The sequence below is a fragment of the Semicossyphus pulcher genome, unplaced genomic scaffold (assembly GCF_022749685.1).
Source record: "Semicossyphus pulcher isolate SPU_LCO1_2020_fin unplaced genomic scaffold, fSemPul1.0.p SCAF_7, whole genome shotgun sequence".
Classification (NCBI taxonomy): domain Eukaryota; kingdom Metazoa; phylum Chordata; class Actinopteri; order Labriformes; family Labridae; genus Semicossyphus; species Semicossyphus pulcher.
The window spans coordinates 27,460,366-27,486,612 of NW_027211748.1; the positions used below are offsets into that span (position 1 = coordinate 27,460,366).

At 40.9% G+C, this 26,247-nt stretch overlaps 2 protein-coding genes across 5 annotated transcripts in view; one reads left to right on the forward strand and one right to left on the reverse strand.

The window, feature by feature from the left end:
• Positions 1-3,658: 3,658 nt before the first annotated feature.
• On the reverse strand, positions 3,659-17,692 carry crema (cAMP responsive element modulator a). 2 transcript variants are annotated; one of them, XM_069684403.1, is made up of 8 exons: positions 17,642-17,692; positions 16,084-16,231; positions 15,890-16,018; positions 12,207-12,295; positions 11,964-12,106; positions 10,694-10,861; positions 5,527-5,686; positions 3,659-4,949 (listed from the first exon to the last, which is right to left on the reverse strand). In XM_069684403.1, the coding sequence occupies exons 2-8, from the start codon at positions 16,219-16,221 to the stop codon at positions 4,805-4,807; spliced, it is 972 nt and encodes a 323-aa protein (XP_069540504.1). In that variant the 5' UTR covers positions 16,222-16,231; positions 17,642-17,692; the 3' UTR covers positions 3,659-4,804. The 2 variants fall into 2 exon arrangements, with proteins under 2 accessions (XP_069540504.1, XP_069540503.1); XM_069684402.1 differs by lacking the exons at positions 10,694-10,861; positions 11,964-12,106; positions 12,207-12,295; ... (1 more) ...; positions 16,084-16,231; positions 17,642-17,692 and adding an exon at positions 7,715-7,987.
• A 6,421-nt stretch (positions 17,693-24,113) lies between these two features.
• The window catches only part of pard3ab (par-3 family cell polarity regulator alpha, b), a 269,729-nt gene continuing 267,595 nt past the window's right edge, over positions 24,114-26,247 (forward strand). For all 3 annotated transcript variants that reach the window (XM_069684173.1, XM_069684174.1, XM_069684175.1), the window contains exon 1: positions 24,114-24,458. In XM_069684173.1, coding sequence (XP_069540274.1) covers positions 24,339-24,458 — 120 coding nt within the window. In that variant the 5' untranslated portion in view covers positions 24,114-24,338. The remainder of the gene's footprint in view (positions 24,459-26,247) is intronic.

A 26,247-nucleotide genomic window follows, 5' to 3' on the forward strand; every position in this document is an offset into this window, starting at 1 on the left:
AGGGCCTCCTTCACCACCACAGTGAAGCACTGTTTATGTTGTCAAGGTATCTCGGTGCTTGTAGGCGGTTATTTTCGAGGTGGAAATTTCCACTCCAGCCACAGTGGACCGAAGGCCGTGAAGATGTTTGAAAGGCAACAAAATGAAATATTAAAGAGCCTCCTACGCTTCTTCTTTTCGGTTGTAGTGTGTTTTAAGCTGAGCAGCAGGGAAGACAGTCAACGCAGTCAAATCAAGATGATGGATTCAAACTTTGGAAAAGGAAATTGTGTACTTTTAAGCAGGAATCAGCTTGATACTTGGTCTAATTTGGAATTTAGAATTGATGCCTGATACTTGACTCTTCAAGGTTGGAAACTACTCAAATATTCAACAATACCATTTCAAAGTTCAGTCGAAACAGGGAATTTATTCATGCAAAGTTTATAGAAATTCAGAAGACGGATGCTTTTGTGTTGGAGAGATTTTCTGTTCATAAACAGCAGTTTCAAGGTTTCTATCAGAGGCGTTTTCTCCCTTTCAACAACCTTGTGTGTGTGTGTGTGTGTGTGTGTGTGTGTGTGTGCTCGAGTGTGTGTGTATGTGTGTCTGCGCTCGTTAAAAGGGGAAGAGTTCTTTGTGCATTGGCTGCAGCGAGTGTCTTTTCACGATAAGGAGAGAAGCCAACATGTCGGTTTCAATGGCTGCGCTGTCATTTTGAGAGTGAAATATTTTGCAGTTTGATAAGTTTCATTTGTGCAGAGAGTTAATGTGCACGTATGGAAGAAAAACCACATGAAAATGTGTTGAAATGATCAATCCCAAAAGAAACACAAGGAATGTTTGTAGCTTTTAACACCCTCAACCCCTTGGAGGTCAATATTGCAAGGGGGTTGCTATGGAAACTAACATTTTCATGCACATTCCCTTTTAAATAATAATTTCGCTTCGAGCACATTTGTTTACTAGAAAAACATCCTTCCAATGTTTTTACTTTAACTCGCTTTAATGTTTATTAACACCTTTTTTAGTTGCAAGTATGACCAAAACTTAGAAGATATGATGTGAATGGGCGATTACAAACACATCAGAGGAACTTGTGACATGAGTGTTATCGGTCTGCCTGAAAAAAAGCAATGAAATAATTCATCATGTAGCAGAGAGAACCAAAACAAAAACCAAAATCTCTTCTATCACCTTTGACCTCCACCTTACATCAATTACTGAAACACTGTGAGATTTGGGAGGCCGGATCATGATAAGGTTGTTCTTTAAACAAAGCATGTGTTGTAAATCAGTCCATAAAGTATCCATACGTCACACGAAGCAGACTTTTGACCTCAGCATTGAGGCATTACCAAAGAATACAGGGTGTGAATGAGGAACCAACTGTGCAGTTGAATTACAAAAACCTCCAATGTGGGAATACTGTGAATGAGTTACATGCGTCAAAGAGACGATTGCTGCGCGTCAGACATACTGCAGCAATGCCTCAGGCACCTGTCTGCACAGCTGTGTACAAACAGCTGAAGGTATGCAGAAACAACATAGCGCACTTTGGCCTTGACGTTAGTTGTGTGTATACGGTGTGTGTGTATTGTGGCTGTGGCCTTTTTTTCTTTAAGGGTATTTAACCCTTTGTTTCCAAAAGGCTTTGAGAAGAAGCTCCGGCTGATGGAATGAATAAAGTGAATATGTATACACTCTGAAAGGACTGATGCAACTGTGTGTGCAAACGTGGCAATGACTAAATATGTTGTTTCTCTGTTTAGGTGCATATGATGACTGATAAACAACAAAGTTAGAATGAAATTCAAAATCCTTCTTGTCACCTAAAAAGTCCTTCATGCTTAGACACCATTATATCTTAAAGAGCTTACAAGTTCCCCATGACCCCTGGAGAACATTGCCCTTAAAGGAGCAGTTCGCCCCTGGAAAAAGCCGCTGTCAGTCAAAGCTGGTGTTCTCTGTAATTGATAAAGGCAATAATATTTGAAATTGGCGCCATAGAGAGGTAGATCTGCTTCTGCTCCAGGTCGTGTTGGTCGAAACCTCTGATTTCTGGAAGAATGAGATGAAGAGAGGAGGGTATTTAGGTGGAAAGAGGAAAGGAAGGGAACAGGAAGCTTTAAAGGAGCAGTTCGCCCCTGGAAAAAGCCACTGTCAGTCAAAGCTGGTGTTCTCTGTAGTCGATAGACATTTTTGAAATTGGCGCCATAGCTGTGGAGAAAGTTGTACAAACAGCTCGTGGTTTCGGCCATTTTACATTCCTACAACACCCAGCATGCATTGCGCCCTCCCACTGAAAGGCCCAGCGAGAGACGCTGGAGTGAAATACTAACGTTTTCGCTGCAGGCAACGGCTCAGAGCGGTACAGAATCTGAAATACAACGAGAATATACCGGTGGTATTGAACGAGACATGACATCGGAGGCGGCGTCCTAGACTGATGAAGTGTAGTTCAGCGAGCTCCCTGGCTGCGCCAGATGACGTGTTTTACGTACTCTGTTGGAGGTTTTCCAGGGCCCATTGGAGAAGCGGATAGCGTCGTCCAAAGGCACAGAGCGAGACTGCATTTGTTTTCTACCATAATGGCATTAGCTCCCCATAATAGCATGATAGTACTGAGGTTCAAAATCGGCGAACTGGCCCTTTAACTAGAGTTTCTAAAAGTATTAGTATCGGACACAGAGCCTTCAATTATCAGGCACCTCTTCTTAGGTAAGTACGGAAGCCCTGAGCGGACATGCATCCATACATCACTGTTATACTGTATTACAGACGAGGACATCGCCCACACTTATAGATAGTTAGATATACTTTATAATGAGGTAAGTTAAGCCTGTTTCTATGTTTGTTTTGTGCTTTTGCAGCTCTGTGGGTACGAGTTCTAATCATGTGACGTTACTATGGTGCAGCATCATCATCTCGAGATAAACAAATCGAGAAGTTACTCGTTATTGCGGCAAATGGAGTAAATGAAATGTATAGATACATGCTCATAGGTTTAGAAGACTGACAACCTCTCTACTCGCCTCAACTAGGCTTAAAACCTTCCTTTTTGATGAAGCCTATAGCGAGGCCTGGCTCAGGCGGCCCTGAGGTATGCTCCCATAGGCTCTGAGAACATCAGGGGGGCAGCAACATGCTAACTGGTTTTGTGCCCCTTTAACTGCCCCTACATGAAAAGCTGTCTTGAATCCTGAGGAGGAAGAAGTGTGAGTTTTGGGTGAACAATAAGTCACATTTGTGTCACATTTGAATGTTTTATTTGATAAACAAAAATTGTTTTGGATTTACAATTCAAACAAGGAAGTAAGCTCGAGCCAAGTTCAAACAGCAAAACAAAACAACGTGCAGAGAAATGTAACTAAGTTGATATCAAAGGAAAACTGAATCACCTGCCTGAACACAATGTTCTTCTGTGAACACAAACCATGATGTCTGAACAGGTCGAATCATTATGTTAGTGATATAAACAGAAGAAGCTTTGGCAGCCATTAGAGAGGGCCTGTTACAAACTGTAATTATCTTCAAACAGTAAAATATACTCAAACTCAACAACCACAGAAACGGGAAAAAGCAAGCAGTTCTCAAAATCACCAGACACATTAACACAAGATGATATATTATCATTCAAATAAAACGTCTTTACACACACATACAAAAGAGAAAGAAGTTGGCGTCACCCTTTAAACAGAGCATTATAAATATCCAGCCATAATCAAATACAGTTTAATACCACGATGGATATCAATCGTTTGATGAACAAAACCTGTTGACAGTAAAGCACAACACTCTGAGTCATGAGTCATCTGATGATGGCTGTTAAACAACAAAAGTCTTAAGGAGAGAGTAAACAATAATTAACAGAATTAACAACTAGCTAACAGGTTACATTTCAATCGTAGAATATACAAACGTGTGGCGTGAAACACTCTGGATAAATGGGATCTACATTTTGATAATACCCAAACTGACACTTTGGTACTTTTTCTGTGCTTTGAAACATTTCAAATACTACATTCAACTTCCTGTAATGGTGAAAAATTAAGATTCTTCTGCACTTTTGCAAAACAAATTGGATCCTGATAATTCCTTTCTACATTTCTGAAATATATTTGGAACTTCTGGGCATAAAAAGCCGAACATAAGAGATTTTCATCTTGAAAAACCTTTTCGACAAAATCAAAACTTCCACACAAAAACCAGGAAATCACTTCACTGATGAGATGCTTGAAGCTATTTCTCATTACTGTGTTTTTGCTTGAAGGAATGCATGAAACAACCAAAGACAAAAGCACTGAACACAGATGACGTGATCAGGTAAACACTTTTGAGTTGCCTTGTTACAGCTGGTGGTGGATCTGCGTAGATTCGTGTGCACCTCGTCCGACCTCAGAGAAACTTGCTGGTAGCGAGAACTGGCTGACCCGTCATGGGTTCTCATAATCTCTGTACGTGAGCCGCACATTTTCAGGAAGCACCTGTATTTCCTCTTCCTGTTCCTCTTCTTCAGCTGGCTCTCATTGGCTGGCTTTCGCCCCGTGCACAAACGCGACAACAAGCATAGTGTGTGCGACACTTGAGTCTTCACATGCAAAGAGCACAAGATAAGAACAAGAGCAAAACTGGCAAGCTCGAGCTGTTCGAATTCCCCGAGACACTTGTGTCTGAATTCAGCGCAAACCAGGCCTGAGTGAGCAGAGAAACAAAGACGGTCAAAGCAGTTTTTGTTCCAGAGTCTTTTCTTTTTTTTTTTTGTTTGGCTGTAGCAGTTTGTAAACGGGCCCTGTCTTCAGCCCGTGACCACAAGCAGCCGCCGCTACTCGGCTTTGTGGCAGTAAATGTCCTTCAGTGCTTTCAGCTCTTCAATCAGGGTCTTGTTTTGGTTTTCCAACACGGCCACGCGGTTTTCCAGACATTTGACATACTCTTTCTTTTTCCTGCGGCACTCGCGAGCTGCCTCCCTGGAGAGGAAGAGAAGGGGGGAAAATATGTTTGAGTCACTTGATGAAAATATAATTAAGGCTGCACACAAAATGCAAGCTAAGCACAATCCAGGGGAGCAGATGTGTCTAAGGCGAGACGAGCTAAGTCCATATTTTCCCACAAAACCATTTATTTTTCCTCCTGCAGCATTGCCCTATGAATCATGAACAATCAAGGGGCACAGAGATATTTGCAAATCTATAAAAGCAGTGTGCGCCGCAGCTTTAAATCGCTTAAACCAAAAAAACTAAACGTCAAACTTTGAGCAACTGTCTGTTAAAGGAGCCCCGCGTGAGTCTTTTCTTTTCACTGCATGAATTTGAAATTAATGACTCCTGTAGAGAAAATAACACTCAATCCTCAATACACTCAATGCATGACTTCATTTTTGAATTATTATGCAAAAAACACAAGCTTATTTTCTCTCCATAAACGACATATTACAGTAACCTTCCTCACGCTCTCTGTGATCCCTTTAAGAATCACCAAGATTATTTTCCTTACATCTTGTTTATTGTGATGTTTTCAATCCTAAAGTTTGGCACCGTCTCCTACCTGTTTTTCATCAGCCGGACCTCCCTCTTGCGGGTGATCTCCTCAGCGTGCTGAATTGGGGGGCTCTGCATGGAGCTCGGCGAGGCAGCCATCACGATGCTCTGGGCCAGGCCTGAGTTGGGCGAGCGCAGCTGGTAGGCAGGGATGTCTCCAGTGGCAGCTGTGGTGGGAGATGGATAAAAAGTGTTAGGACTTTCAGATTTTTCCATATTTAATTGTTCTCTTTCTTAATATAACCCCCTTAAAAAATACAGTTAAAATGCAAGTACGTCTTCAGAGGATGCTGAAAGACAAAAGAGTTTATCCATTCTCCTTCCTGCCTTAAAAGACCAGCTTCCTCTGTTATGAACAGGTCTTTATCCCTAAATTACCTTTTTTACCAATTTCTTTTTGGTTTTTTTGTTCCATCTGTGTCTTTATCCACAGATATTATAGGCAGGGGCAAGTGAGTGGTGGAGTCTGTTAAATGTACACTCTCAGAACATCTTCTTCTGACAAGATCCATTAGCGAGCGAGACGCAAAACACTCGTCAGAAGCCTTTTTAACATGATTAACACTGGAGTTCCTTTAATAGCTACTAGATGCTGGCTAAAAGAAAAAGAGGTCTGTTTTGAAACACATATACTAATATCTTTACACTGCAGAGTAGGTGTCAGGAGGGTTTTTTTAATCAGTTGTATGCACTTGTTGGTTGTTTCTGCTTTTGAAATGCTAAATTTCATGCGGACAGATGAGTGTCCAGAGGCTGTATCATTAGAATATGAAGCTACTGGTTTTTGTGGACAGTTAGGGAGGAGCTCCTCTGGCAGCTGATGTTTATTCCATCACATTAATACTCAGGTTTTCACTTTCATCCTACCTTCAATTCTCTCTAGCTTTAGCTGCTATCAGATAGATAAACATAGAACTGTGCTTAATACAACTAAAAATAAGCTTCTTCTGATATTGGGTAGAGCCCCATGGCCACACTCTGGACTAAACCTGCCCTGAACACACAGTTAAATGTTAACTACATTGCATTTGTTATTAACTCCAGGGAAGGAATGAATGTTTCGCGTGCACAAATAAGACTTTCCTCCAGGGACTTGCAAGAATCGGTTGGTGTTTGTGAGGTGATGTTTTGTTTACCACACCGTGAACCACCGTCTGCTCCTGATAACCGGTAGTTCACTGTGTTTGTCAGTAAAGTGACACTGATTATGGAGAAAAGCAGCTTTGTGCATGAGGTTAATGTGCTGTGCGTGTCATCAATGAGATGACTCAACTGTTGACTGCTTGGCCTGCTGTCTCTCTCTAACAGCATTTCAGTTTCTCTTTGTCACTTTGTTCCTGAGAAGTTTCTACACTCTCCCCCCTCTTCGCGCGCACACACACACACACACACACACACACTCGTTCAAACAGAGAGACAGAAAGAGTATACGCACACACAGGCACAGACACACCGCGTCTCTCTCTCTCTGTCTCTCTCACTGTGATAACAGAGTGACTCGCGCAGTGCTGACGTCAGTGTGTGCGTCTCACTCGCCCGTTTTGCATTCCCTCTTCCATGCCTGGCCTCTGTTCCAGGAAACTGGAGTGACGTCAAACTGACGGCTATCTTACCCCCCCCCCCCCACCACCACCACCACCTCACTGCCACCCGCCCCTTTACTTCTTACTACCTCCCCTTCTTGTCGTTCTGCCTGACAACCATTGGAGCGGTTTAGAGAGTAAAGTGTGCGTATGTATGTGTGTATGTGTAACGGCGGGAAGCCGACTGACAGGAACAGAGTTGAGCAAACTAACAAAACACTTTTTGACCTGTTGGATGTGTTTTGTCCCTTTTTTCGCAACGCTGCCCTGAACTGTCATTCTGCTTTTCCTGTGTTGAAATGGGAGGACAGCTGTCCGATCTGTGGCGTGTTTCTTCCTCAATTCCAGAGTCCAAAGTAGTTTAAATGTCATGTGTATTTCTGCGCAAGAAAAAGCTGTTCTTACAGCAGGATAAAGAAACAATTTGCTCCTGCGGTTTGAGAAATTATGCACTAAAACGTCTTATTTTCAGCTTTTTGCTTACTTTCAATTGTAACCTTAAGAATACTTAATATAATAATTGTAACATAGCTGACCAACATGCAAAACCATGTCACTAAAAGGCAGCAGGAGTTAAAGAAACAAACTTTTGCACATACAACGTAAAAGTACCTGACTCAGTCTCATCCCCAGTGACAGCCATCTCGTGTCTCCAATAATCCAGCACCACGGCAGCAAAAACACCACAACACACGAGAAAACACTCTTCTCCCCTGTGAGTCTTCTTTCTTCACGAGAACCTCTCTTCCTTCTTCTCCCTTTTCCCTCTCAGCTCTCTCTGAATCAGAGTGCTCACTCGTCAACTTTGCAGCCCGATTACAATTACAGGCATTGACATCACAATGACATCACTCCTGCCCGCTGAAGTCAGTAAAACACACTGGATTAGAGTTCCTCCCACCCTTCCCTTCCCTCCCTCCCTCCCTCCCCTCCTGCTGATCAGACGCTGAAGTAGAGAAGCACAATGTGAGCCGGGCAGAGAGGGAGGGAGAGAAGGGGGTGTATTTTTAGCACTAGTGACGCAACTAGAGAGACGCTCAACAAACAAGAGGATATTGTGTCCCAAGTGGCTGCCATGCAAACTGTTGAGCACCCTGATTGAAGTTATTTTTTTGTGTTTGTGTCAAAGGGGGAGATATGACGGAGGAAATGCACATAATTGAGGTTTTATAACTCCTATTGCTTAATTTTACAGGATAACAGTTATTAAACAAAGCCTGTGAAACGATCTTTTTTCTGTTTTCGAAGATGTGGTTGACTTATTGATTGGTGGGAAAATCCTCTGCCACACAGGAAGTGATGCTTTTTACATTTCCGGTAACAGATAAAGCAGTTTCTTCTGAAGAGGGCGAGTACCTTGGTAGTTTGTGGGGCGGTTTGAAAGCTGCCACATAGAAATGAACCCACAGAAGCTGAAACATAAGAGCTAACGTATAGTAATCAGTGCCTGACAGAGCCACCACTGTGAACATCTGTTGCCTCAGACATTAATGCCACAAACAAAGACTTTAAATAAACATTTAAAGGCATCAAAACTGATGAAGGGACAAAAGGATTAGACACCTTGAAGAAAAGAGAAGATTAAAGAGTTATTTTAGTGTTTCTTTGATGTTTTTTAAATCATTTTTATAACTATGTGATGTTTCAATTTTGACAAAGGCTCACAACAGCAAAAGAAAATTAGCTTTAAGCTTAAAAGAATTAACTTTAAAGTAATAATCTACAAGATTTTCATTTAAATGAACACCTCTGCACTTAATGATATTGATGCTATTGATGATGATGACTTCATGATGATGATGATGACTATACTGATCTGGTTGATCTTGCTGATGAAGATTATTATTATTATTTAAAAAAAAAAAAACCTTATACACTGCCTGTCAGCACCAATGTCTGATCGCACTGGAAGCTGTTGGCTCTTACTGACTTCGTTCCCTCCTGTCTCAATCATTGCTTGTGTTGTATTAACTCTCAGATGTACGTCGCTTTGAACGATAGCATCTCTTAAATGAAATTGTAACATTGTAACATGAGGTAACACAATGGTGATTGAGCCTATGGCCCACTGATGAAAGCCTTTGCATTTGCAGCATCACAGACTGGGCGTCTGTGGTGACGTTCGCAGAATAAATCCCAAGCGTCGCCCAGTTAGTGACGCATTTTCCATCAGCCAGCAGTGGTTGGTCTGCCAGAGAGGGTAGGCGGAGCTAAGCGGCTGCTTTTCCGCTCTCTGCAAGTGTTGCGAGTAAACAGTAATCTACTATGGCTGAACAAACAAAGAAAAGATGGATGACTACAGATACAACTTCAACAAGAAGTGAAAATCCAAAGAGTTACAACCAGAGCCAACCGTGGACGTCACACATGCAACACTGTCTGGATATCTGGGAAGTGTGCTCCCGCAATTACCGTTTATCGCCACAGGTGCCGCCAAAGAGAACGAAACTGAGATCTTTGAGATTAGCAGTTTAAGCTAACTAGATTTTAAAGTGTTAAAAACGATGCTCTTTTCAGTACACGATCAAACAAAAATGAAAACAAAAATTTACCGGCATATTCCAAATGTGTGGGCATATGGGATGATTTGAGTGTATAGCTTTGCTGCCTCTGAGGATATAAACAGAAATGATTTTAACGTGTGATGTTATTGACTGAACATCTGTTTAGATGTTAGCTTTGTGTAAGAAATCCAACAATTCTCCATCTCCATCCATCCATTATCTATACCGCTTATCCTCTTCAGAGCCGCGGGGGGCTGGAGCCTATCCCAGCTGTCATGGAGGTGGGGTACACCCTGGGCATTCACAGGGCTGACACATAGAGACAGACAACCTTTCATGCTTACACCCACATCTACGGGATATTTAGAGTCACCAGTGAACCTAATGAGCATGTCTTTGGACAGTGGGAGGAAGTCGGAGTCGTATATGTCACTTGAAAGAAAAAGAAACAACTGACTGTTATTCTTTTCATGTTCCCCATATTGTCCTTGAAACGTTGCCCACGAGGCAGTCTAACAGGCCACCCATTAGTCCATGTTTCACAGCCTCTAAGAATGCCGTCCTCATGGTGATGACAAGGTGATGGTGATGAATTAGCACATGTATGAGTCATTGGTATGTGGGCCCTGCTGCCATGTTTTTTCTGTGATGGCCCAGAAACAGCATCAGTTAAATGTTACTGATTCAATGTGTGCTCTAAAAACAGGTGAAAGACGTCAGGAGAGTTTCATTCACGACTTTCCTTTCAAACTGAGACACCTCATGTGTGCTGTGGCTCTTCTAACCCAGGGCTGAGGGTGTACCCAGCACGTTTCTATCTAGATCTTAATCCCAGGATTTCACTTAGGGATTATCAATTTAAATTTGATTTACATACATCATCTAAGCCTCAATTTATGATGTTTCGCTGAAGAGATGGATGTTTCTCTTAACGCTGCCAGATGTCAGTTATTTGTAAATGTATTTCAGCAAAATATAAATCTATACACAGCAGAAATTTCACTCATTTTTCTGCCGTGTCTAAACCATACAGGATCCAAATTATGAGTCACTCAAGTTAATTTCACCAAAATCAGGTGACCCTTACCTTGGACGAGCATCTGTCCTCCCTGGATGTAAAACTGCTGCGGGGAGTCTCCAGGATGAGCGGCACACTGCAGGATTGTGGCTCCAGGCTGCGGGGCTGGAGAGCTGGCTGTCAGGGCCTCAAGTCCCGGGCTGGTTAGCTGGATGGCTCTCCCCTGAGTGAACGTGACTGTGGGGTGACAGAGTTTAGTTATCACTAGACTGCAGACTAAATGTAATGGGTTAGCAAAGTGGGAGGTGTTGTTATGTAAGATATCTAGTTTGGGTTTAGAAAGCAAAAGTTTCATTCAGAAAATGTGAGAATAAAAAAAGAATAGTAAACAGTTGACTTTATATTAGAACTGTATGTGAAAAGCCTAATGTGAACACGTATTTAAGTTGTAATTTTTGAGTTAATTTTTTAAGTTGGATTTTCACTTCTTTTAGAAGTTGTATCTGTAGTCATCCATCTTTTCTGTGTTTGTTCAGCCATAGTAGATTACTGTTTACTCGCAACACTTGCAGAGAGCGGAAAAGCAGCCGCTTAGCTCCGCCTACCCTCTCTGGCAGACCAACCACTGCTGGCTGATGGAAAACGCGTCACTAACTGGGCGCCGCTTGTGACACCCAGTCTGTAATACTGCAAATGTAAAGGCTTTCATCAGTGGGCCATAGGCTCAATCACCATTGTGTTACCTCATTCAGCGATAGATAGAGACTTAACAGACATTTATTTACATGAAAATGTACTTTAATGTATGTGTCTTTTTGTTTTTGGTTCTTTTTTACATCCTTTCCCAGTATACAATTTCTAAAACTTGCACAATTGTAGTATTATTCTTAATAAGTCCATCTAAACTCCCAAGATGCATTGCAGCAGGCCATTTTTAAAATGATGTTCCTGTAAATCTAATAATCTATTTGAAACAAATGCAGTTTCAACTCTGTGTTTTTATCTTGTTCCTGATTGGCTTAAGTAAGGATATATTCTTTAATGCTGCAGTTGGGATTAGTGTTTGTGGTTGTACTCCATGTTCTCCAGAGCAACAGCACTGGGGCTCTGTTGTTTTTGAAGCCATTTGCCCCAATTAACTGATAGAGAACATGTCATTTAATATTCATATCCAATGAGTGTGAAGTGTTGTCTGATTTTCTAAGAGACTTTGAACATGAAAGACTTCCAAATGTAAATTAAGGTGGGGGTTTGTCCACTTTACTACTTCATACATGACATTAAATATCCACTTGAGAAAAAGAACTGCAGCTATATTCCTGTTTGTGTGTGTACTGACTATATTGTCCTGAGCTGGTCTGGTAGATAGAGGTCGGCACTGATGCTGAGGCTGCACTTGAGACCTGCACCTCCTCCTCCGTCTTCTCTTCATCGATTTTAGGAACTGCCTGAGAATCTGATGAGAGCTCATTGAGTATTTTCCTACAGGATAGGAGAGTTAAATAAAGTGATTCCACACGTTAATATCAACATCACCACATGCTGTTTAACACGCTCTTGCTTACTGCTGACGTCTTCTCACCGGTAAGATGGACGTCTGGAGAGAATCTCTCGTCTCTTCTGGGTGTCTGTGGCTGACCCGTCATCCCGCAGCTCTGCTGCCGTAGCAATCTGTAGAGAGCAGGAAATATTTTAAAAGAGGTGAGTAATCGGCACGATTGTGTTCTTAAATTTTGGCAACATCGTTGGTGTGAAATGTTATTACTGGGGGGGTGATGTGTTCTGCACGCAGGCTTTTATGAGCACAGTGGGATGTGTTTGAGAAGACACGGATGACGTCAAAGAAGGAACCTTAATCTTTTCAACACATCACATGTCTCAACAGAGTCTTAACGGAGCTTTATGACACAGAGACAATTACACACGTCTTCATCTCATCCCATCCCACTAAAATGCATTGATCAACTGCAGGCTGTAGGAAATAGACTTTTAACCAGAACCAAAAAAACGTCATCACATCCCACCTGTCTTCTTTACACTGGCTCCAAGTATGTTTGAGAACAGCTAGAAGAATTTACTGATTACTTTCAAGGCTCTTCATGGCCTTACCCCCCCCCGCCCCGCTTTATCTCTGACCTCTTTGTAAAGCATGTGCATCTTCGGCTTTTAGGTCTTTTGTATGTTTCAAAAGTGGTGCTGAGATTTAAAGGGGACAGAGCGTTGTCAGGGCCTCAGGTGGGTCAATAATCTCTTTTATGTTCCCTTTAATCTGGCAACATCTCTTCATTTTACTTGAGTTGTCTTTTAAAATTGCTTTTCTTTTCCTGTTTTTACTGACATTTTCTTTAACAACCTGGTGTTTTATTACTTCTTTTGCTGTCTCCATGAAGCCCTTTGTAGCTTTTTGGATTTTGTAAAAGTGCTGTATAAATCAATGTTAGGATTATATTACCCTTATACCTGTGTTATTATTTGTGAATGTGCAAGTCAACACCAACCCTCCTCATTACAGCACCAATGAAAAGGTTTACATTTTGTCACCTGAAGGTTGGATTAAAACAAACATGAGTTTGACCTAGTTATGTGTCATCAACCAGTAAGATGTTATGACTCACACCGGTGGTGCGTTACCTCCACACAGTCTGCTTTGGCACTGCGAGGACAATGCCTGTGTCAGACAAAGGCTGATTTATGCCAGGTAAACAGGGGCGTGTCACTAATTCTCAGAGGGGAGGTTAGGCCTGTAGTCCTGAAGTTTTATGAAGTTTGGTGGCACATGACTGCAACTTTTTGTGTCTCTTTGCACACAGTTTTTATTCTTGATGCACACAGTGTGTCAGGCATCTGGCTCCAAATATTTAGAGAAACAAACACACGAGGCTCCGACACGTTTTTGACTTGAAATTCCATCATTTGACCTTATTTTAGACCTTGTTGTTTATCTGCTAAATATATGGTTTTAAAACCCAAATGTTAACATGTATCTTACCTTCTGGCTATATATGCTATCACGTTGCCAGGCTTCATACCTTTCATTATCAAGCCAGCCACTGGAAAACTTGCATTCACCCATTGTGGCTGTTCAATCCACACTGTTACACATAATGTTGGGTGGCGTCCACTGTCACACATCTCTGCCCAAAGAGAGAATAAAGTAACTGGTGCTTCCAATACTCCTATTATTGTCCCTTGACACATTGAATGAATAATAATATATCATTATACGGTTCTTGGCCCAAAACATTTGTTAAGAGACGCACCTACTTTACACTTAAGGATAGGAAGTACAGATGTTGAACAGGTAACAGAAGCTAAGTAGTTAGGGATGACTGTTGATCATGGAATGTTCTGGAACAGCCATATAGATCAAATGTTGTTAAAACTGTGCAGAAGTATGGCTGCTGTAAAGCACTGTAGGAAGTTCATGCCTAGATGGTTGGTTAAACGATTAGTCCAGGCATTAGTATTATCACAGCTAGATTATTGTTCAGTTATTTGGTCCACCACAATGGAAACCAACTTAAATAGTCTGCAAGTAGCACAGAACAAAGCCGCTCGCATTGTTCTGCCCATACAGAACAAGAGAAAGTTCAGTGAATAATAGTTCGGCCTGGTTAGTTGTGAAAAGTAGGTTACATTATTCTTTAGTGTGTTTTATTAGAAATATTGTTATAACCGAAACTCCAGAAATGCTTTACAGTAAACTGTCCTTTTCTCAGACAGACATCAGAACTCTACTCGACAGTCCTTTTCTGATGCCTCCCTGTAGAACTAGTTTAATACAGAGGACGGTACATTATCGAGCAATGGTGGCATGGAACCAAGCCAAAGTGATAAAACGTCTTTCCATAAAAAGTTAAGATTGTATGTATTTATTTAAGGAATCAGGTAGAACACTATAGATTATATACTTCAGAAGATCTGGAAGATATGAAATGGACATTGGGAGTGGACTTCGGGCTATCGATCCAATCTTTTTAGTGGATACGTTTTAAGGTACTTTCTTTTCTCTAATATCGGAGAGATCAATGATTATGCAGAGCGATTGCATGTATATGTTTTTGAGCTTGTGTTGATTTTTGTTGTACTGTGAGTATGAACGTTATGGATGTGTGTAATCCAGCTATGAAATGTTCGTTAATAAAATAATGGAGACGCCAGGAAGAGTAGCTTCTGTTAAAGACAGAAGCTAATGGGGATCTTAATAAATAAACAAACAAATAAATATCATTGTCCCCAAATATCTTTGTCTCTTTTGTAAATAAGAAGAAAAGTTAATATCTGATCTGCCATATTTACTGTCTCCATGAGAGTGATGATAAATGCAGTCATTTTATTTAGTGCGGAAACCATGACTGTAATACTGCCACTAAACTGGTTCAGTCAGAATTGTGCTTAAAAGTAAAGGTATGTTTTATGTAATGTTACTGTGACAGCTCAGCCAGTGACTTCATGAAGTTGAACTTGTAATTAATGAAACTCCCTGATAGTACTAGAGGATAGGATAGAGTTCTTTGAAAACAGTTCAGGAAACCACTCTGTGGTGCACATCTGCTCTTTCACTTCTGGTTCACACTTCAACTCTTTTCTGACCAATTTCCTTGTAAATTTCCTGACATCACTTTGCATGTCAGACTGCACAAAGGAGAAATTCTGCTGCAAGAATTTAAATAATAAAATTCCCTTGGAGGGTTTTTCATTTCCCATCAATTTGTTTTGTCCCACTCCTGAAAAACATTGGCACGTCTACCCCCAGTTACTGACACAATCACACTGTGACTTCTGACCAGTGTCTCACAGCTTCTCCTCACAGGTCAGTGATGTCTGCCGTACGTACAGTTTGTGGAGATCCCCTCCTGACCAGACACAACAACAGTGTGTCCTGAAAGTGAAGGTTAGACTGAAGAGCTTAAACTTCGGCTGCTACTGCTCATGTCAATCCTATTAACAGGCACATTACATTGGACAAGAGGCTCTCTGTAGCACCTCCTACACGGTACTTAAACCTTCATTCACTATCTGTGACATCACAGTCACTGTAGAACACAACCAGAGACTTTAGAGTTGGACATACGCTTGACCGAAAGGAGGACTTCACTTTTGCACCGACCGATGGAGTAGTACTTGAGATCTGACTTGGAGTTGTCTTGAATTATTACAACTCGACTTGAAACTTGCTCAAGTCTCGTCTGTCTCAGACGAGAGACTTGATTTCAGTTACTTGAGACTTGACTGGAAACTTGCATCGACAGATAAGACTCTCACCTGTGCAGTCTGGACTTGAGGTGACTGTATGACAGAGGTCTGAGGGGTCTGGATGACCCCTTGGACCTGCAATGTTTCACCATCAGAAAGCTGGACAACAGTCACATCAGGAGATTCTGCTGCCACCGACTCCTGCGGGGCACAAATTCAGACGTTCACACTTGAAAATGTAAAAAGGGCTTTACAGAAATAACAAGGTGTGTTTGTACCTGAGGAGGGTCTGCAGGAGATGGACTAGCCTGTCTGTGGTTCTCCTCTGTCTGTCCTCTGTCTTCATCTGTCACCGAGTCGTTTAAACTGCTGTCCAGCTTTGACGAGACTGAGGTTTCCATAGTCTGTCACCTAGTCAAACAGGCAGACAGATTATCAATTATGTTACCATAGCTACATGGTAAACCTTTTAATACCAGCAATAAACATTTTTGGACAGGTTAGTATTTATTGATTAAACGATGGATTGAGTTTTATTGTCCCGTTTAAGACTTGGTTGCTGTGTCTAATGTTGAAAGTTGTCACTTTCACAAGCTCTAAATCTAAAACATTATTTCAAGACAAAGGTAAGGTAGGTGAATGAAACCTATTTGTATAAAACTCTTTATGCCAGTCAAAACATTCAAACACAATGAACAGAGTAAATATTTAGTCTCCTTTCATTTGAAGTGTACACATAATGTTCTGATATGTCTTCTTTGTGTGAGAATGAAAAAGATTTGTCTGAAGATCTCTGTTGACAGTGGCTGTTTATCCAGCTTCTGACCAGTTGGTATTATGTAACATCTCTTTCTCATGCTCATTATGTGTGGCAGACACTGGGTGGGGCCGGCAGAGTGAACTCCAGGCAGGTTCACATTCACAGACAGAAGGAGTTACAATGCAAATATTGCAAATGGGAAAATAACAGCAGACGAAATATGTAAAGATCTAGATCAAAAGCAGATGAAAAGATTGTAGTTTAAATATTTCTAAAATGTTCATGTCAAAAAACATCCCAAGCCGCATTCTAATTAAGATTATCTGCTACTGAAAGAGTAACCCATTTTATTAGCATGTGGTCTTATTAAGCGTTATTGTGTAAACATTATGCAATAGCCTAACTGTAGGCCCTGGAAACCCCCAGGATCCAAATATTTTGATGTACCGCTGCACAGGTGTCCCTGCCAAAGACAACATGCACTTATTTTCTCTTTTTCTAAATCTAACCAACTTGTAAACACAATATCCACTTTTTTTAACTTACAAGTATCACAAAATACTATTTTACTTTCAATTATCAAGTTGAAAAACTAACTCGGAAAACAACTGAGTTCCCTTTAACGCAAAGTCAAAATAAAACCGTACTGTAAGTTCCCTAGTATGTAACACTTATTCATCTACACCCTTATTTTTTTATTAACGCAATTTAAAGAATGCACATTTCACAATTGACACTAATGTTAATTTGGAACAACATTTGAGTGATATTTCATGTGTTACATTTTTGGAATGTTTTATTTTGAAGAGACGCCATTCGCTCAACTTCCGAAGTCCATCTTGCTCCGTCTCACTTGACGCAGTTTGGTAAACTTCAGCAGAAAGGAACTGCTGCCAGTAGAGCCAACTGAGGACATTTTTTAACTCCATGTTGATCGGTTAATTCATCAAACAAAACAAAGTTTTAATAGAAAGTTTCGCACTGTATACGTATTTGCACACTGTCCTCAGGCTCTGCCCGCCTGCCGCTGAGCAAAATGTGACATCTTCGCTTCGACTTACCGTAGTTTTACGTAGTCTGACTCGTCACTAATTACAGTATGGGTGGACGGCCTTCGCCTCTGCTCACGTAGTTTCACGTCAGCGCTGATGATGCTGTGCCGAAAATGTCGACCGACGAGTCAGTTTAACGTCGAAGATGGTTTAGGCGGAGCGAGAGGACTCACTCCTACCTACTTCCGCGTTCGCTATTTCCTCGGAGTGAATGACCAGTGGCTAAAATCTTGTTTTAGGTATTGTAAACGGGCAATACGTTGGAATTAAACTGCTCAATAGCACAAAATATTTCAGTTTAAGGCAATATAATACATTTTTCTTTCCAGGTGGCCTCTCTGTTTTCTCTATTTCGGACCAAGTTGTAGAGTTCATTTTAACTGCAAAGTGAGTGGTTATGAGTAAACAGGACGGTTATTTAAGTCAGCAGTGGTACGAAAAAATATAACCATGTATATAAATTAATTTTCTGTCAAAATAGAGAAAAATAGAGAAATAGAAATGTTTTATAGCTAAATGTGTCTAAAAAAAGTAAAGGTGGGACATTTTAAGGCTAATACAGGAACAAATTGATCTCAAGTAAACAGAAAAGGACAGTTCAGGTAGACTATGAATTGAAAAGTTTATAAATATGAAAGCAATTCTATTACACATAATTGTCTAATGATTGTGTTTGACTGAGGTGACTTCAACGTTTACAAACAAGAATAATGTTGCCATCTACTGGCTGAAAATGTAATAACACTTTAAAAAGCAGACATGCAACAGGATTAGTTCATCCCATACATTCAGGTCTATATTACATGTTTTATTTAAAAAAGACAATGATGAGAGTATAAATAGAATAAGCCTATATCTCTGTCTGAATGTCAGAAACAGCAGTGAGAGTTGAAAGGTCATAAAGATCCTAGCTATGGCAGCATTTTAAACGTCCCTGTTTGTATCAAAGCCTTCTCTCTAAAAACCTTGATTTGTTCATTTTGAAAGAAAATACAAGAGAAAGAAATAATAAAACGTATTTATTAGAGTAAGTCGCAATCGTAGAGATGGTGTAAACGACAGCCTACAACTTAATCAGCATGACGGAAGAAAATTGCAGCAAATCACGATGACATTATTATATTTAACCATTATTTAATATGTAATTGTTGTTATGAAACTGAATTTATGTATTTGATATAAAGGTGTGTACAGCATTGTTGCTATAGAACCTGCTGAATTCCTTTATTTAGATCCGACTCTGGCTGACCCCAGAGCCTCCATCTGTCCCCCTGCATGCCAGCAGAGGTCCCACTGTTCAAACACTGTCCCTGCTGTCATCAAAGAGCACCGCTCTGCACAGCCAAGTCCCTCCATTAATCTCTGACAGTGTGACGAAAGAGCACTTTATTCAGAATGAACCGCAACTGAGAGAGATGCTCTCCAGTGCAGTATTAATGTGTATTGCAAGAGTAGGATGCAGCATGATTGGCTGTATGTTTCCTTATTATATTGTTTCCTAACAGTCCAGCATTGTCATTGTTTTCACTGTCATATAAATAATGGAGCTATATTGCATTAGTTTTTCTGGCAAGTGTCCCACTCACGCCACTGCCTCCCCTTTGGTCCTTTCTCCTTCCTCTTCCTCCCTCCTCTTCCTCCCTCCTCCTTCATCCTCTTGGCGCTCTCCTGCAGGTCAGAGGATGGAGGCTCCAGATGGTCGAGTACCAGCAGCAGAAGGGGGACCCTCGGGGGGCACAAAGGCCTGACAGCAGGGGGGCCAGATATGACCTGGGCCAGACAGCTCTTTAGCACAAAATTAGCCTGGGATGAGCAGGGAACACAAGCACATGCTGTTAATACCATCAAAGAGGTATTAGAGAGTCCGTTATGGCCTTTGCAGCTTAACTGGCTTCGTTCGTTAAATTTCACAGTCCTTCCAGAGAAGAATGACACTCTCAGAACTCTCATTTTCTATTGCTACCTATAATTTCATAAAGGTAAGCGTTTACACAGATTTTATGGATTTAGATTCTGATATAATGATGTGACTGCATTTCTTTCAGTATGACTTGTTATGGCTCTTTCTTTGAGCGCGGACAATGCACAGAAACATTAACCTTACATAAAACAAGGAAAGATGTTTTGTATTTCCCGCCCGTAGTCCCTGAGCAGGTTAGTAAAATATTGAAATCGTAAGAAGACAAAGACATTAAAAGAAGACTAGACATTAAAAGAGTACAAAATACATTCCCCACCCCCAAAGACACATGACATTACACAAAAAAACTAACATTTAAAAGAGCACCCTAACCCATACCCACACAGAAATAGACATTAAGAGGTGTGGCTCATGTTGTGGTTTCAGAGCCGGGTGTAACAAAGTTCCTCTGGGGAGGAGGAGCGGCATTATGAGGGATCTTAAAAATTAAGCTAACATTTGAATGGAGGATATAGTTATCAAAATTTAACATATAACGTGGGGTTTTTTTTATCATGGATGTCGAGGGCGTACCTCCAAGATTAAAACATGAAAAGTCTGCAGTAAATGTCAGCGCCTCACACCGTGTAGGAGGCTGCAGATGATGTGTTTAAGGGCTTCATGAGGGGGTCCTGGGTCAGATGGTTTAGGTGTTTGTTGTGCTAGAAAAAGGCACCATGACCTCATCTTCCTGCTATTTAAAATGTCCCTGCTAAACTGTTTTCTTTATTGTATTTGTTTGCCTTCGCTGACTGCCTACCTGTGTACCGAACTCTGCTTGCTAAGTAAAGATTGTGTTTTTGATTATAGCCCTTTGAGTCTTGAGTCCTTTCTCCGTGCACCCGGCTGTTACAAAGTGTTTTTGATTAAATTGTTCAAAATTTGGCTATACATCAATTATCGTCGACCGAATGTGGAAGTACTGCTGACAGGTTAAAATAAAGACTAACTGCTCACTGCGCACCACAAGATGTCACTACTGTTTTACATATGAGGATCTGTCAGACACAATGTCTGTCTGCCAGGTGGATATTAAGATTCACATTTAGCTGTCGCCCTAAAAACAATCCAGAGGGAGCGTTTTAGGCCACAGGACTGCAAACAGAGAAAATTAACTCAATGTTGAGTGTCTACCTTTTGCCTGAGCTTTAGCCCCACGGCATCATGGTCCCCCAAAGTTGGAGTTTGTTTATATAGATGAAAGCTAAACCTGAAGTTATTTATTTATTTTAGCTTTTTTAAATATTTTGTGTTGATTCAACAGGTGGATTTCACATCCAAGAGTTAAACATTAAATAACTTATATCTCAGAGGACTCAAAGGTATTTTCCTAGAAAAAAAAATAGACTTTTACAAATGTAATATAAATCATCACTTATGCGCCTCTATACATGTGAGTTGGTGAGTGTGTGTGCAGACCCTTGTGAGACCCTTCCCTCTGCATCTATTCTGTTGTTACTTTGCACGGGACGTTTTCAGGAGGGGGCACTGTTGTGGTTCCCTGAGCCAATCACAGCGTACAGGTGAGTGTGGGAGTGGTTCAAATTAGCAACTGGGCCCCATTCAGACCGGCGAACATGGCGAAAGAGCGATGCAGAGGTGGCCTTCTTTCTGTTGGACAGGTAGGTGCTTCAAACCAGGCAGGACAAGCTAAACAGCAGTTAGCATGCTAGCGCAATGGTAACCGTGATATTATCGAGAAGTGAGCGTGAGCTTCTGGTGTCAGGGGCCCAGTTTGAATGTGTTGTTGACAAAATGTAAGGAAAAGTCCAACTTATTATCCCTCTAAGTTTTACTGAATGCTGTCCACAGGACAATAAAAGGACCTGTGTTATATTTAAACTTGTTCTGATTTAGCCATAATTTTTTTTACAGTCCCTTCTCTAAGCACCACCACTTCTGTTAAACAATCACTCTGCAAGCTGGTTTGACCTTTGACCTTTGATCTCATTACTTCACTTTTCTTTTTTTTTTTACAAGCAGCAGAAGTGAGCAGAGACTTCTCTGTGCGACTACATCTGCTACATGTAAAGCCTGCTATAAAGCTACAACACGTACCACAGTCCTCTTCACTATAAGATGCTCGTTTATACTTCCTCATCCTACCTGTGGGGTTGCACATTTCCTCTGTGTTACCTTCTGTGGAAAAAACACCAGTGCTCATATTAGACTCATGAGGTGGGGCTGTCTAATCCGTTGTGACAGCTGCTGAGGCTGTGGTTGGTGGCCTGTGAGCGTGCCAGCTGTTTTAAGAGTTAAAATAGTCTCACAGCTGCATGCTGGCACGAAACGAGGATCTCATTTAACCAGCGCTCGTTTAAACAACACACACTTTCCACATACTTGTAATTCAGTGGCTCTCCTCTCTTCCCATGTTCTCAGTAAACCAGTGTCACCTACACTCTTCAATCAGGGGACGGAACAGAGATATTTGGCTGCACCCTGTAACATGTATCTGACTTATGTCGTCATGTAGAGTTATGATGTAGGACTTCTCTTTTTAAGGAAAGCAGAAGTAAACATGAACTATGGTGGCTCAGGTGGATGTTTGTTGTTTCTTTCTCTTACAGTAGCCGGTCCCTTTGGTGCAGACGTGTTCACTGTAAGTCCATCTAGTGCTAGAGCAGCTGTTCCTAAGAGCTCCCGTGATGGATTTGGGCTGTTTTTTTATTTGGGGTTTTGGTTCAGTTTCAAATCTGGGTGAGACTGAAATAGAAAAGGAGCAGGTGCAGAAGAAGCCCTGTGGCTTTTAACAAGTGATGAATGTATTATTAAAAGCAGTAATAAAAATATATATAGCATTGCTTGGGAGAAAGAGATGTAGACCTATGAAGGATAATGCACACTCAGACTTAAATTACTTCTGAAATAAGCCCCTAAAAGCAACCTTAAGCTCAATTTAATCCTTGTTTTCTGAACCTAAAATCTGAACTGAAACCCAAACCAGTCCATTAATAAAGTGGGACCAAGAGAAATGTCGTCACTTCTTACTTAACTTTCCAGTCTTGTGAGGACACATCTATAGATTTTAGTAGATTAATCTGCATTGTTTTCAGTCATCTTATATATTTTAATATTATTATAACAACTGCTGTCTTCTGTATGAGCGCAATATTGCTCCAATATCGCTCCCCAGCCCGCCAAACATTACACATCCTGACCACAGCGAGGGGACAGACTGCAACCGTGGCCGTCCCTGCTCCTCTGATGCCTTCATGTTGTACTCGTAAACTCCAGCTTCAAACGTTAGAAGTCCAAGATGCACTCTTTCCAGCAATTTTTGTCTTTGTATAGAGCTAAATGTTGTGATGAGAGAAATTATATTCCACGCCCATCAAGGTAATCACGTTAATAATATGACTGTGACAACAATTCAATGAGAGGGAATTTCAAAGCTTCACTCACTGCTTTATGATCTCTGTTTGTATAGAGACGTATTCACAACACTGAAATGTAGGCATCATACTTATGAGATAGACCTACAGCTGCAGAAACACGCTAGAGAAAAGCAGACTGCTTGTTTGTCATGTAGCCTAATAGATGTGTTCCTTTGGTAAGAACAATTCGTTTCAGTTTCACCCTTATCTCCTTTTTCTAGGAACATTATAAAGTACTTCAAAGGTTAAATCCAAAAGGTTGAAGTTCTTGAAGACGTGTCACCTCTCATCTGAAAGGTTTTTTCAGTTCTACAACAAAAAATCTTTCTTTCTGCTGAATAAGCCTTTAACCGATTTAACTTTTGACCTTTGACTAACTGTCACAGACATTATAAAGTAGGAGTTGATGACAACATGTAAGGATAATTCTTTATTTAAATTTGATCACCAAATACCCCCCGCCCAAAAGACATAGGACTTTACTATGGAGGACCACTGGTGTAACAGAAATATTAAATTAAAATATCCAACTTCAAAACTTTATCACAGACTTCAGGTCCAGATAAAAAGACAAGACAATACACAAAAGAAGTGAGACTAAAGTACAATACAAATTCATGAAATGTAAAATATATACAGATATATAACATGTTATAAGGAAGCATCTCTACCAGTGTCACCAGATTATTAACTTTGCAATAAAAATAGACAATAATAACATTTTAATAATTTATTTTATTAATCCTTAGGCTGAAAAAAACTACATTTAGAAATAAGTACACTAATTGTTTGTTTTAATGGGAAATAGAAATTAAAAAAAAGAATTTTCAAATCAAAAATGAATCCATAAATAAATTGGTTCAACTGAAAGAGATTTAAATTATATGTAAAAATCTATTTAAAAATGCAGTTTGTGACACTTTTAAAGAAGTTTAAATAGGTCTACATTAATTTATCCTTGTCATACTGACAAAACCTATGTACTTATATTAAATATAAATAAGGATCGATCTTGTTGTCGATCATTGATATTGGACACTACACTCATACCAACATTCCCGAACGGACCTGAACGCAACATGTGACCGAGCATTAGCAGAGCAGAGAGACAGGGATTGGGATAGACAGAGCGAAGGAAGGAGAGAGAGAAGCTAAACAGGTGGTCTGAAAACACACAGAAAACAATGTCGTCCGGCGAGGAGAAGCGGAAAGACCTCTAGTCCCCGCTTCTGTGAAGGAATACTGGGACAACCGCGGAGCCGAACTAACAAAAAAACCCCATGGTCCTTTTTGATTTTCACACGGATTTCTCCTCCTCCTCTTCTCGGTTTTACACTCCGAATCTGGGGAAGATCTCGGATACTAAACCATGAAAGTCACGGTGTGTTTTGGCAGGACCCGGGTGGTGGTGCCGTGCGGGGATGGAAATATTAAAGTGCACGCACTCATCCAGCAGGCTGTCATGAGATATAAGAAAGCTATAGCTAAGGTAAGTGGTGGCTACTTTGTTTCCTTGCGGCTTTTGTTTTCCTGGAAACAATGTTGCGATGTCCGGAGGGGCTCTGCACGCGCACTCAATATGGCGCAAACTTAAAACAAATGCAGTGAGGAGAAGGGTATCCCGTTTCTGCTCTCTTTTGCACTGTATGTTCAGTTAATGAGCACTCATACGCTGCACGCGCGTGTTATGCGCCGTGTGTTACTGCTTTCAAAGAAAGGCGCACCGCCATTGTGGTTCTTGTGTTTGTAAACCCACAAAACTTCCTCTGGGATTCTAACTGTGGCACCGAACGAAGGCGCCCGTTATTTCTTGCAGCTTTGAAGCGTTTCTGACGCATTTGGCGCAAATACGCACGTTTTTAGGCTTGGTTATCCAGTTGTGAGACTTCGGTTCATGCATCTGAAAGTTGCCAGCAGAAATTAGCTTACTAGCGAGTTAGCTCGCAGGCTGCAAAAGTAGGACTACGGTGTGTTGCGTTCAGGCTTCAGTGCTAAGCAATGCAATTAACAACAGGAAAGTCCTACCAGCTTAGTCTGTATTCTGTTTTAAGGTGCCCATCACATAAAAACTCCGAAAGTAATTTATTGTTCGACTTGTAATGAGCTCAGTATGGAGGCAGGGAGGGCTCACAGGAAAGTAAAGACAAGTGATGAGAGTTTAGGTTAATCATTAATACTTGACATGCAACAGGCAGAAGCACACAGGCTTTTTTGTCTGATAAATTAGGATTTATTATTTTTTTGGACTAAAAGCAGAGCGTTCAGCTGCATGGCTGGCAGCAGAGCAGGCAGGCAGGCACCAGGCCCTGCAGGATAGGGAGGGAAACTGCAACGAGTGCCAAGCTCCAGCTGACTGCTGGAGGCATGGACCTGACTCATAAATCTTGGAGATGAAAGTGAACCTAAGAAAACTTGTAGCCTGATGTTGGGGTAGCAGCAGATAACCTTTGAACTAGCTGGGTGCTCTATGTGTGCAAGGTTCCCTGGGTAGATCAGATAAGATGAAACATTTCTAAACATGTTCTTATATCATATCTTTATGCCAGAAATTATGCTTATCTGATAAACCTAGATTTGGCCCACAGCCACTCTACTATACATAATTCATCTCCACATTTGAGATTCAGACTTTTTTTAGCTGCGAAAGAAATAAAATTAGGTCAGTATGAATTCATTTTGTTTACTGCCCAGCCTTGGTTAAAAGTACAAATATATTAAAGCGGCAACTCAAGTTTCTTGAATAATTCATGCTTTGCCCTCCCATGTGCTAACTTTAAGGCAGTCTCTTTTTGTTGCAATGATAGTGACCTAGAAGTCATACTGTATCCTCTTCTCCCTTTTGAATAATTCAGTGTGAGCAGACATAGGAGTGCAGGAGCATATCTCTGCGTAGTTGGAGAGGCAGGTAAAGTGAACCCAGCTGATCTGCTCCCTTCAAAGAAGATACTAACCCCAGTTATGATACGACATTTAAATCTGGGTTGCATTTATCATCTGATTATGTAAGAAGATAAATTAAAGACTTTTGTTTTGGCTTCACAGATTTAAAAGAAATTGTTAGGCGAGTGTAGCTTTGTGAGAAAATTCAAGTCATCACACTTCTGTAAAATTGATTTGTAACTAATAAAGTTCCAATCATTGTCACTTTTACAAGGGTTCAATGTAGGGCACGAGTTGAAATGTCCAATAAATACCACATGGCTGTAAGGCAGACATTGTATTATCCCAGGTGTGAGAGATTATGTTACCCAAGATGATCTCTGTTGTAGTCATAGAAG

Bases quoted from the DNA above. Each gene is read 5' to 3' on its own strand.
- crema (XM_069684403.1), bottom strand. From the start codon at position 16,221: ATGGAAACCTCAGTCTCGTCAAAGCTGGACAGCAGTTTAAACGACTCG. The intron at 12,296-15,889 runs GTGAGAGTCTTA...TGCTCTCTACAG, and splicing joins CTCAAGTCCAGACTGCACAG to ATTGCTACGGCAGCAGAGCT. The intron at 12,107-12,206 runs GTGAGAAGACGT...CCTATCCTGTAG, and splicing joins TCCAGACGTCCATCTTACCG to GAAAATACTCAATGAGCTCT.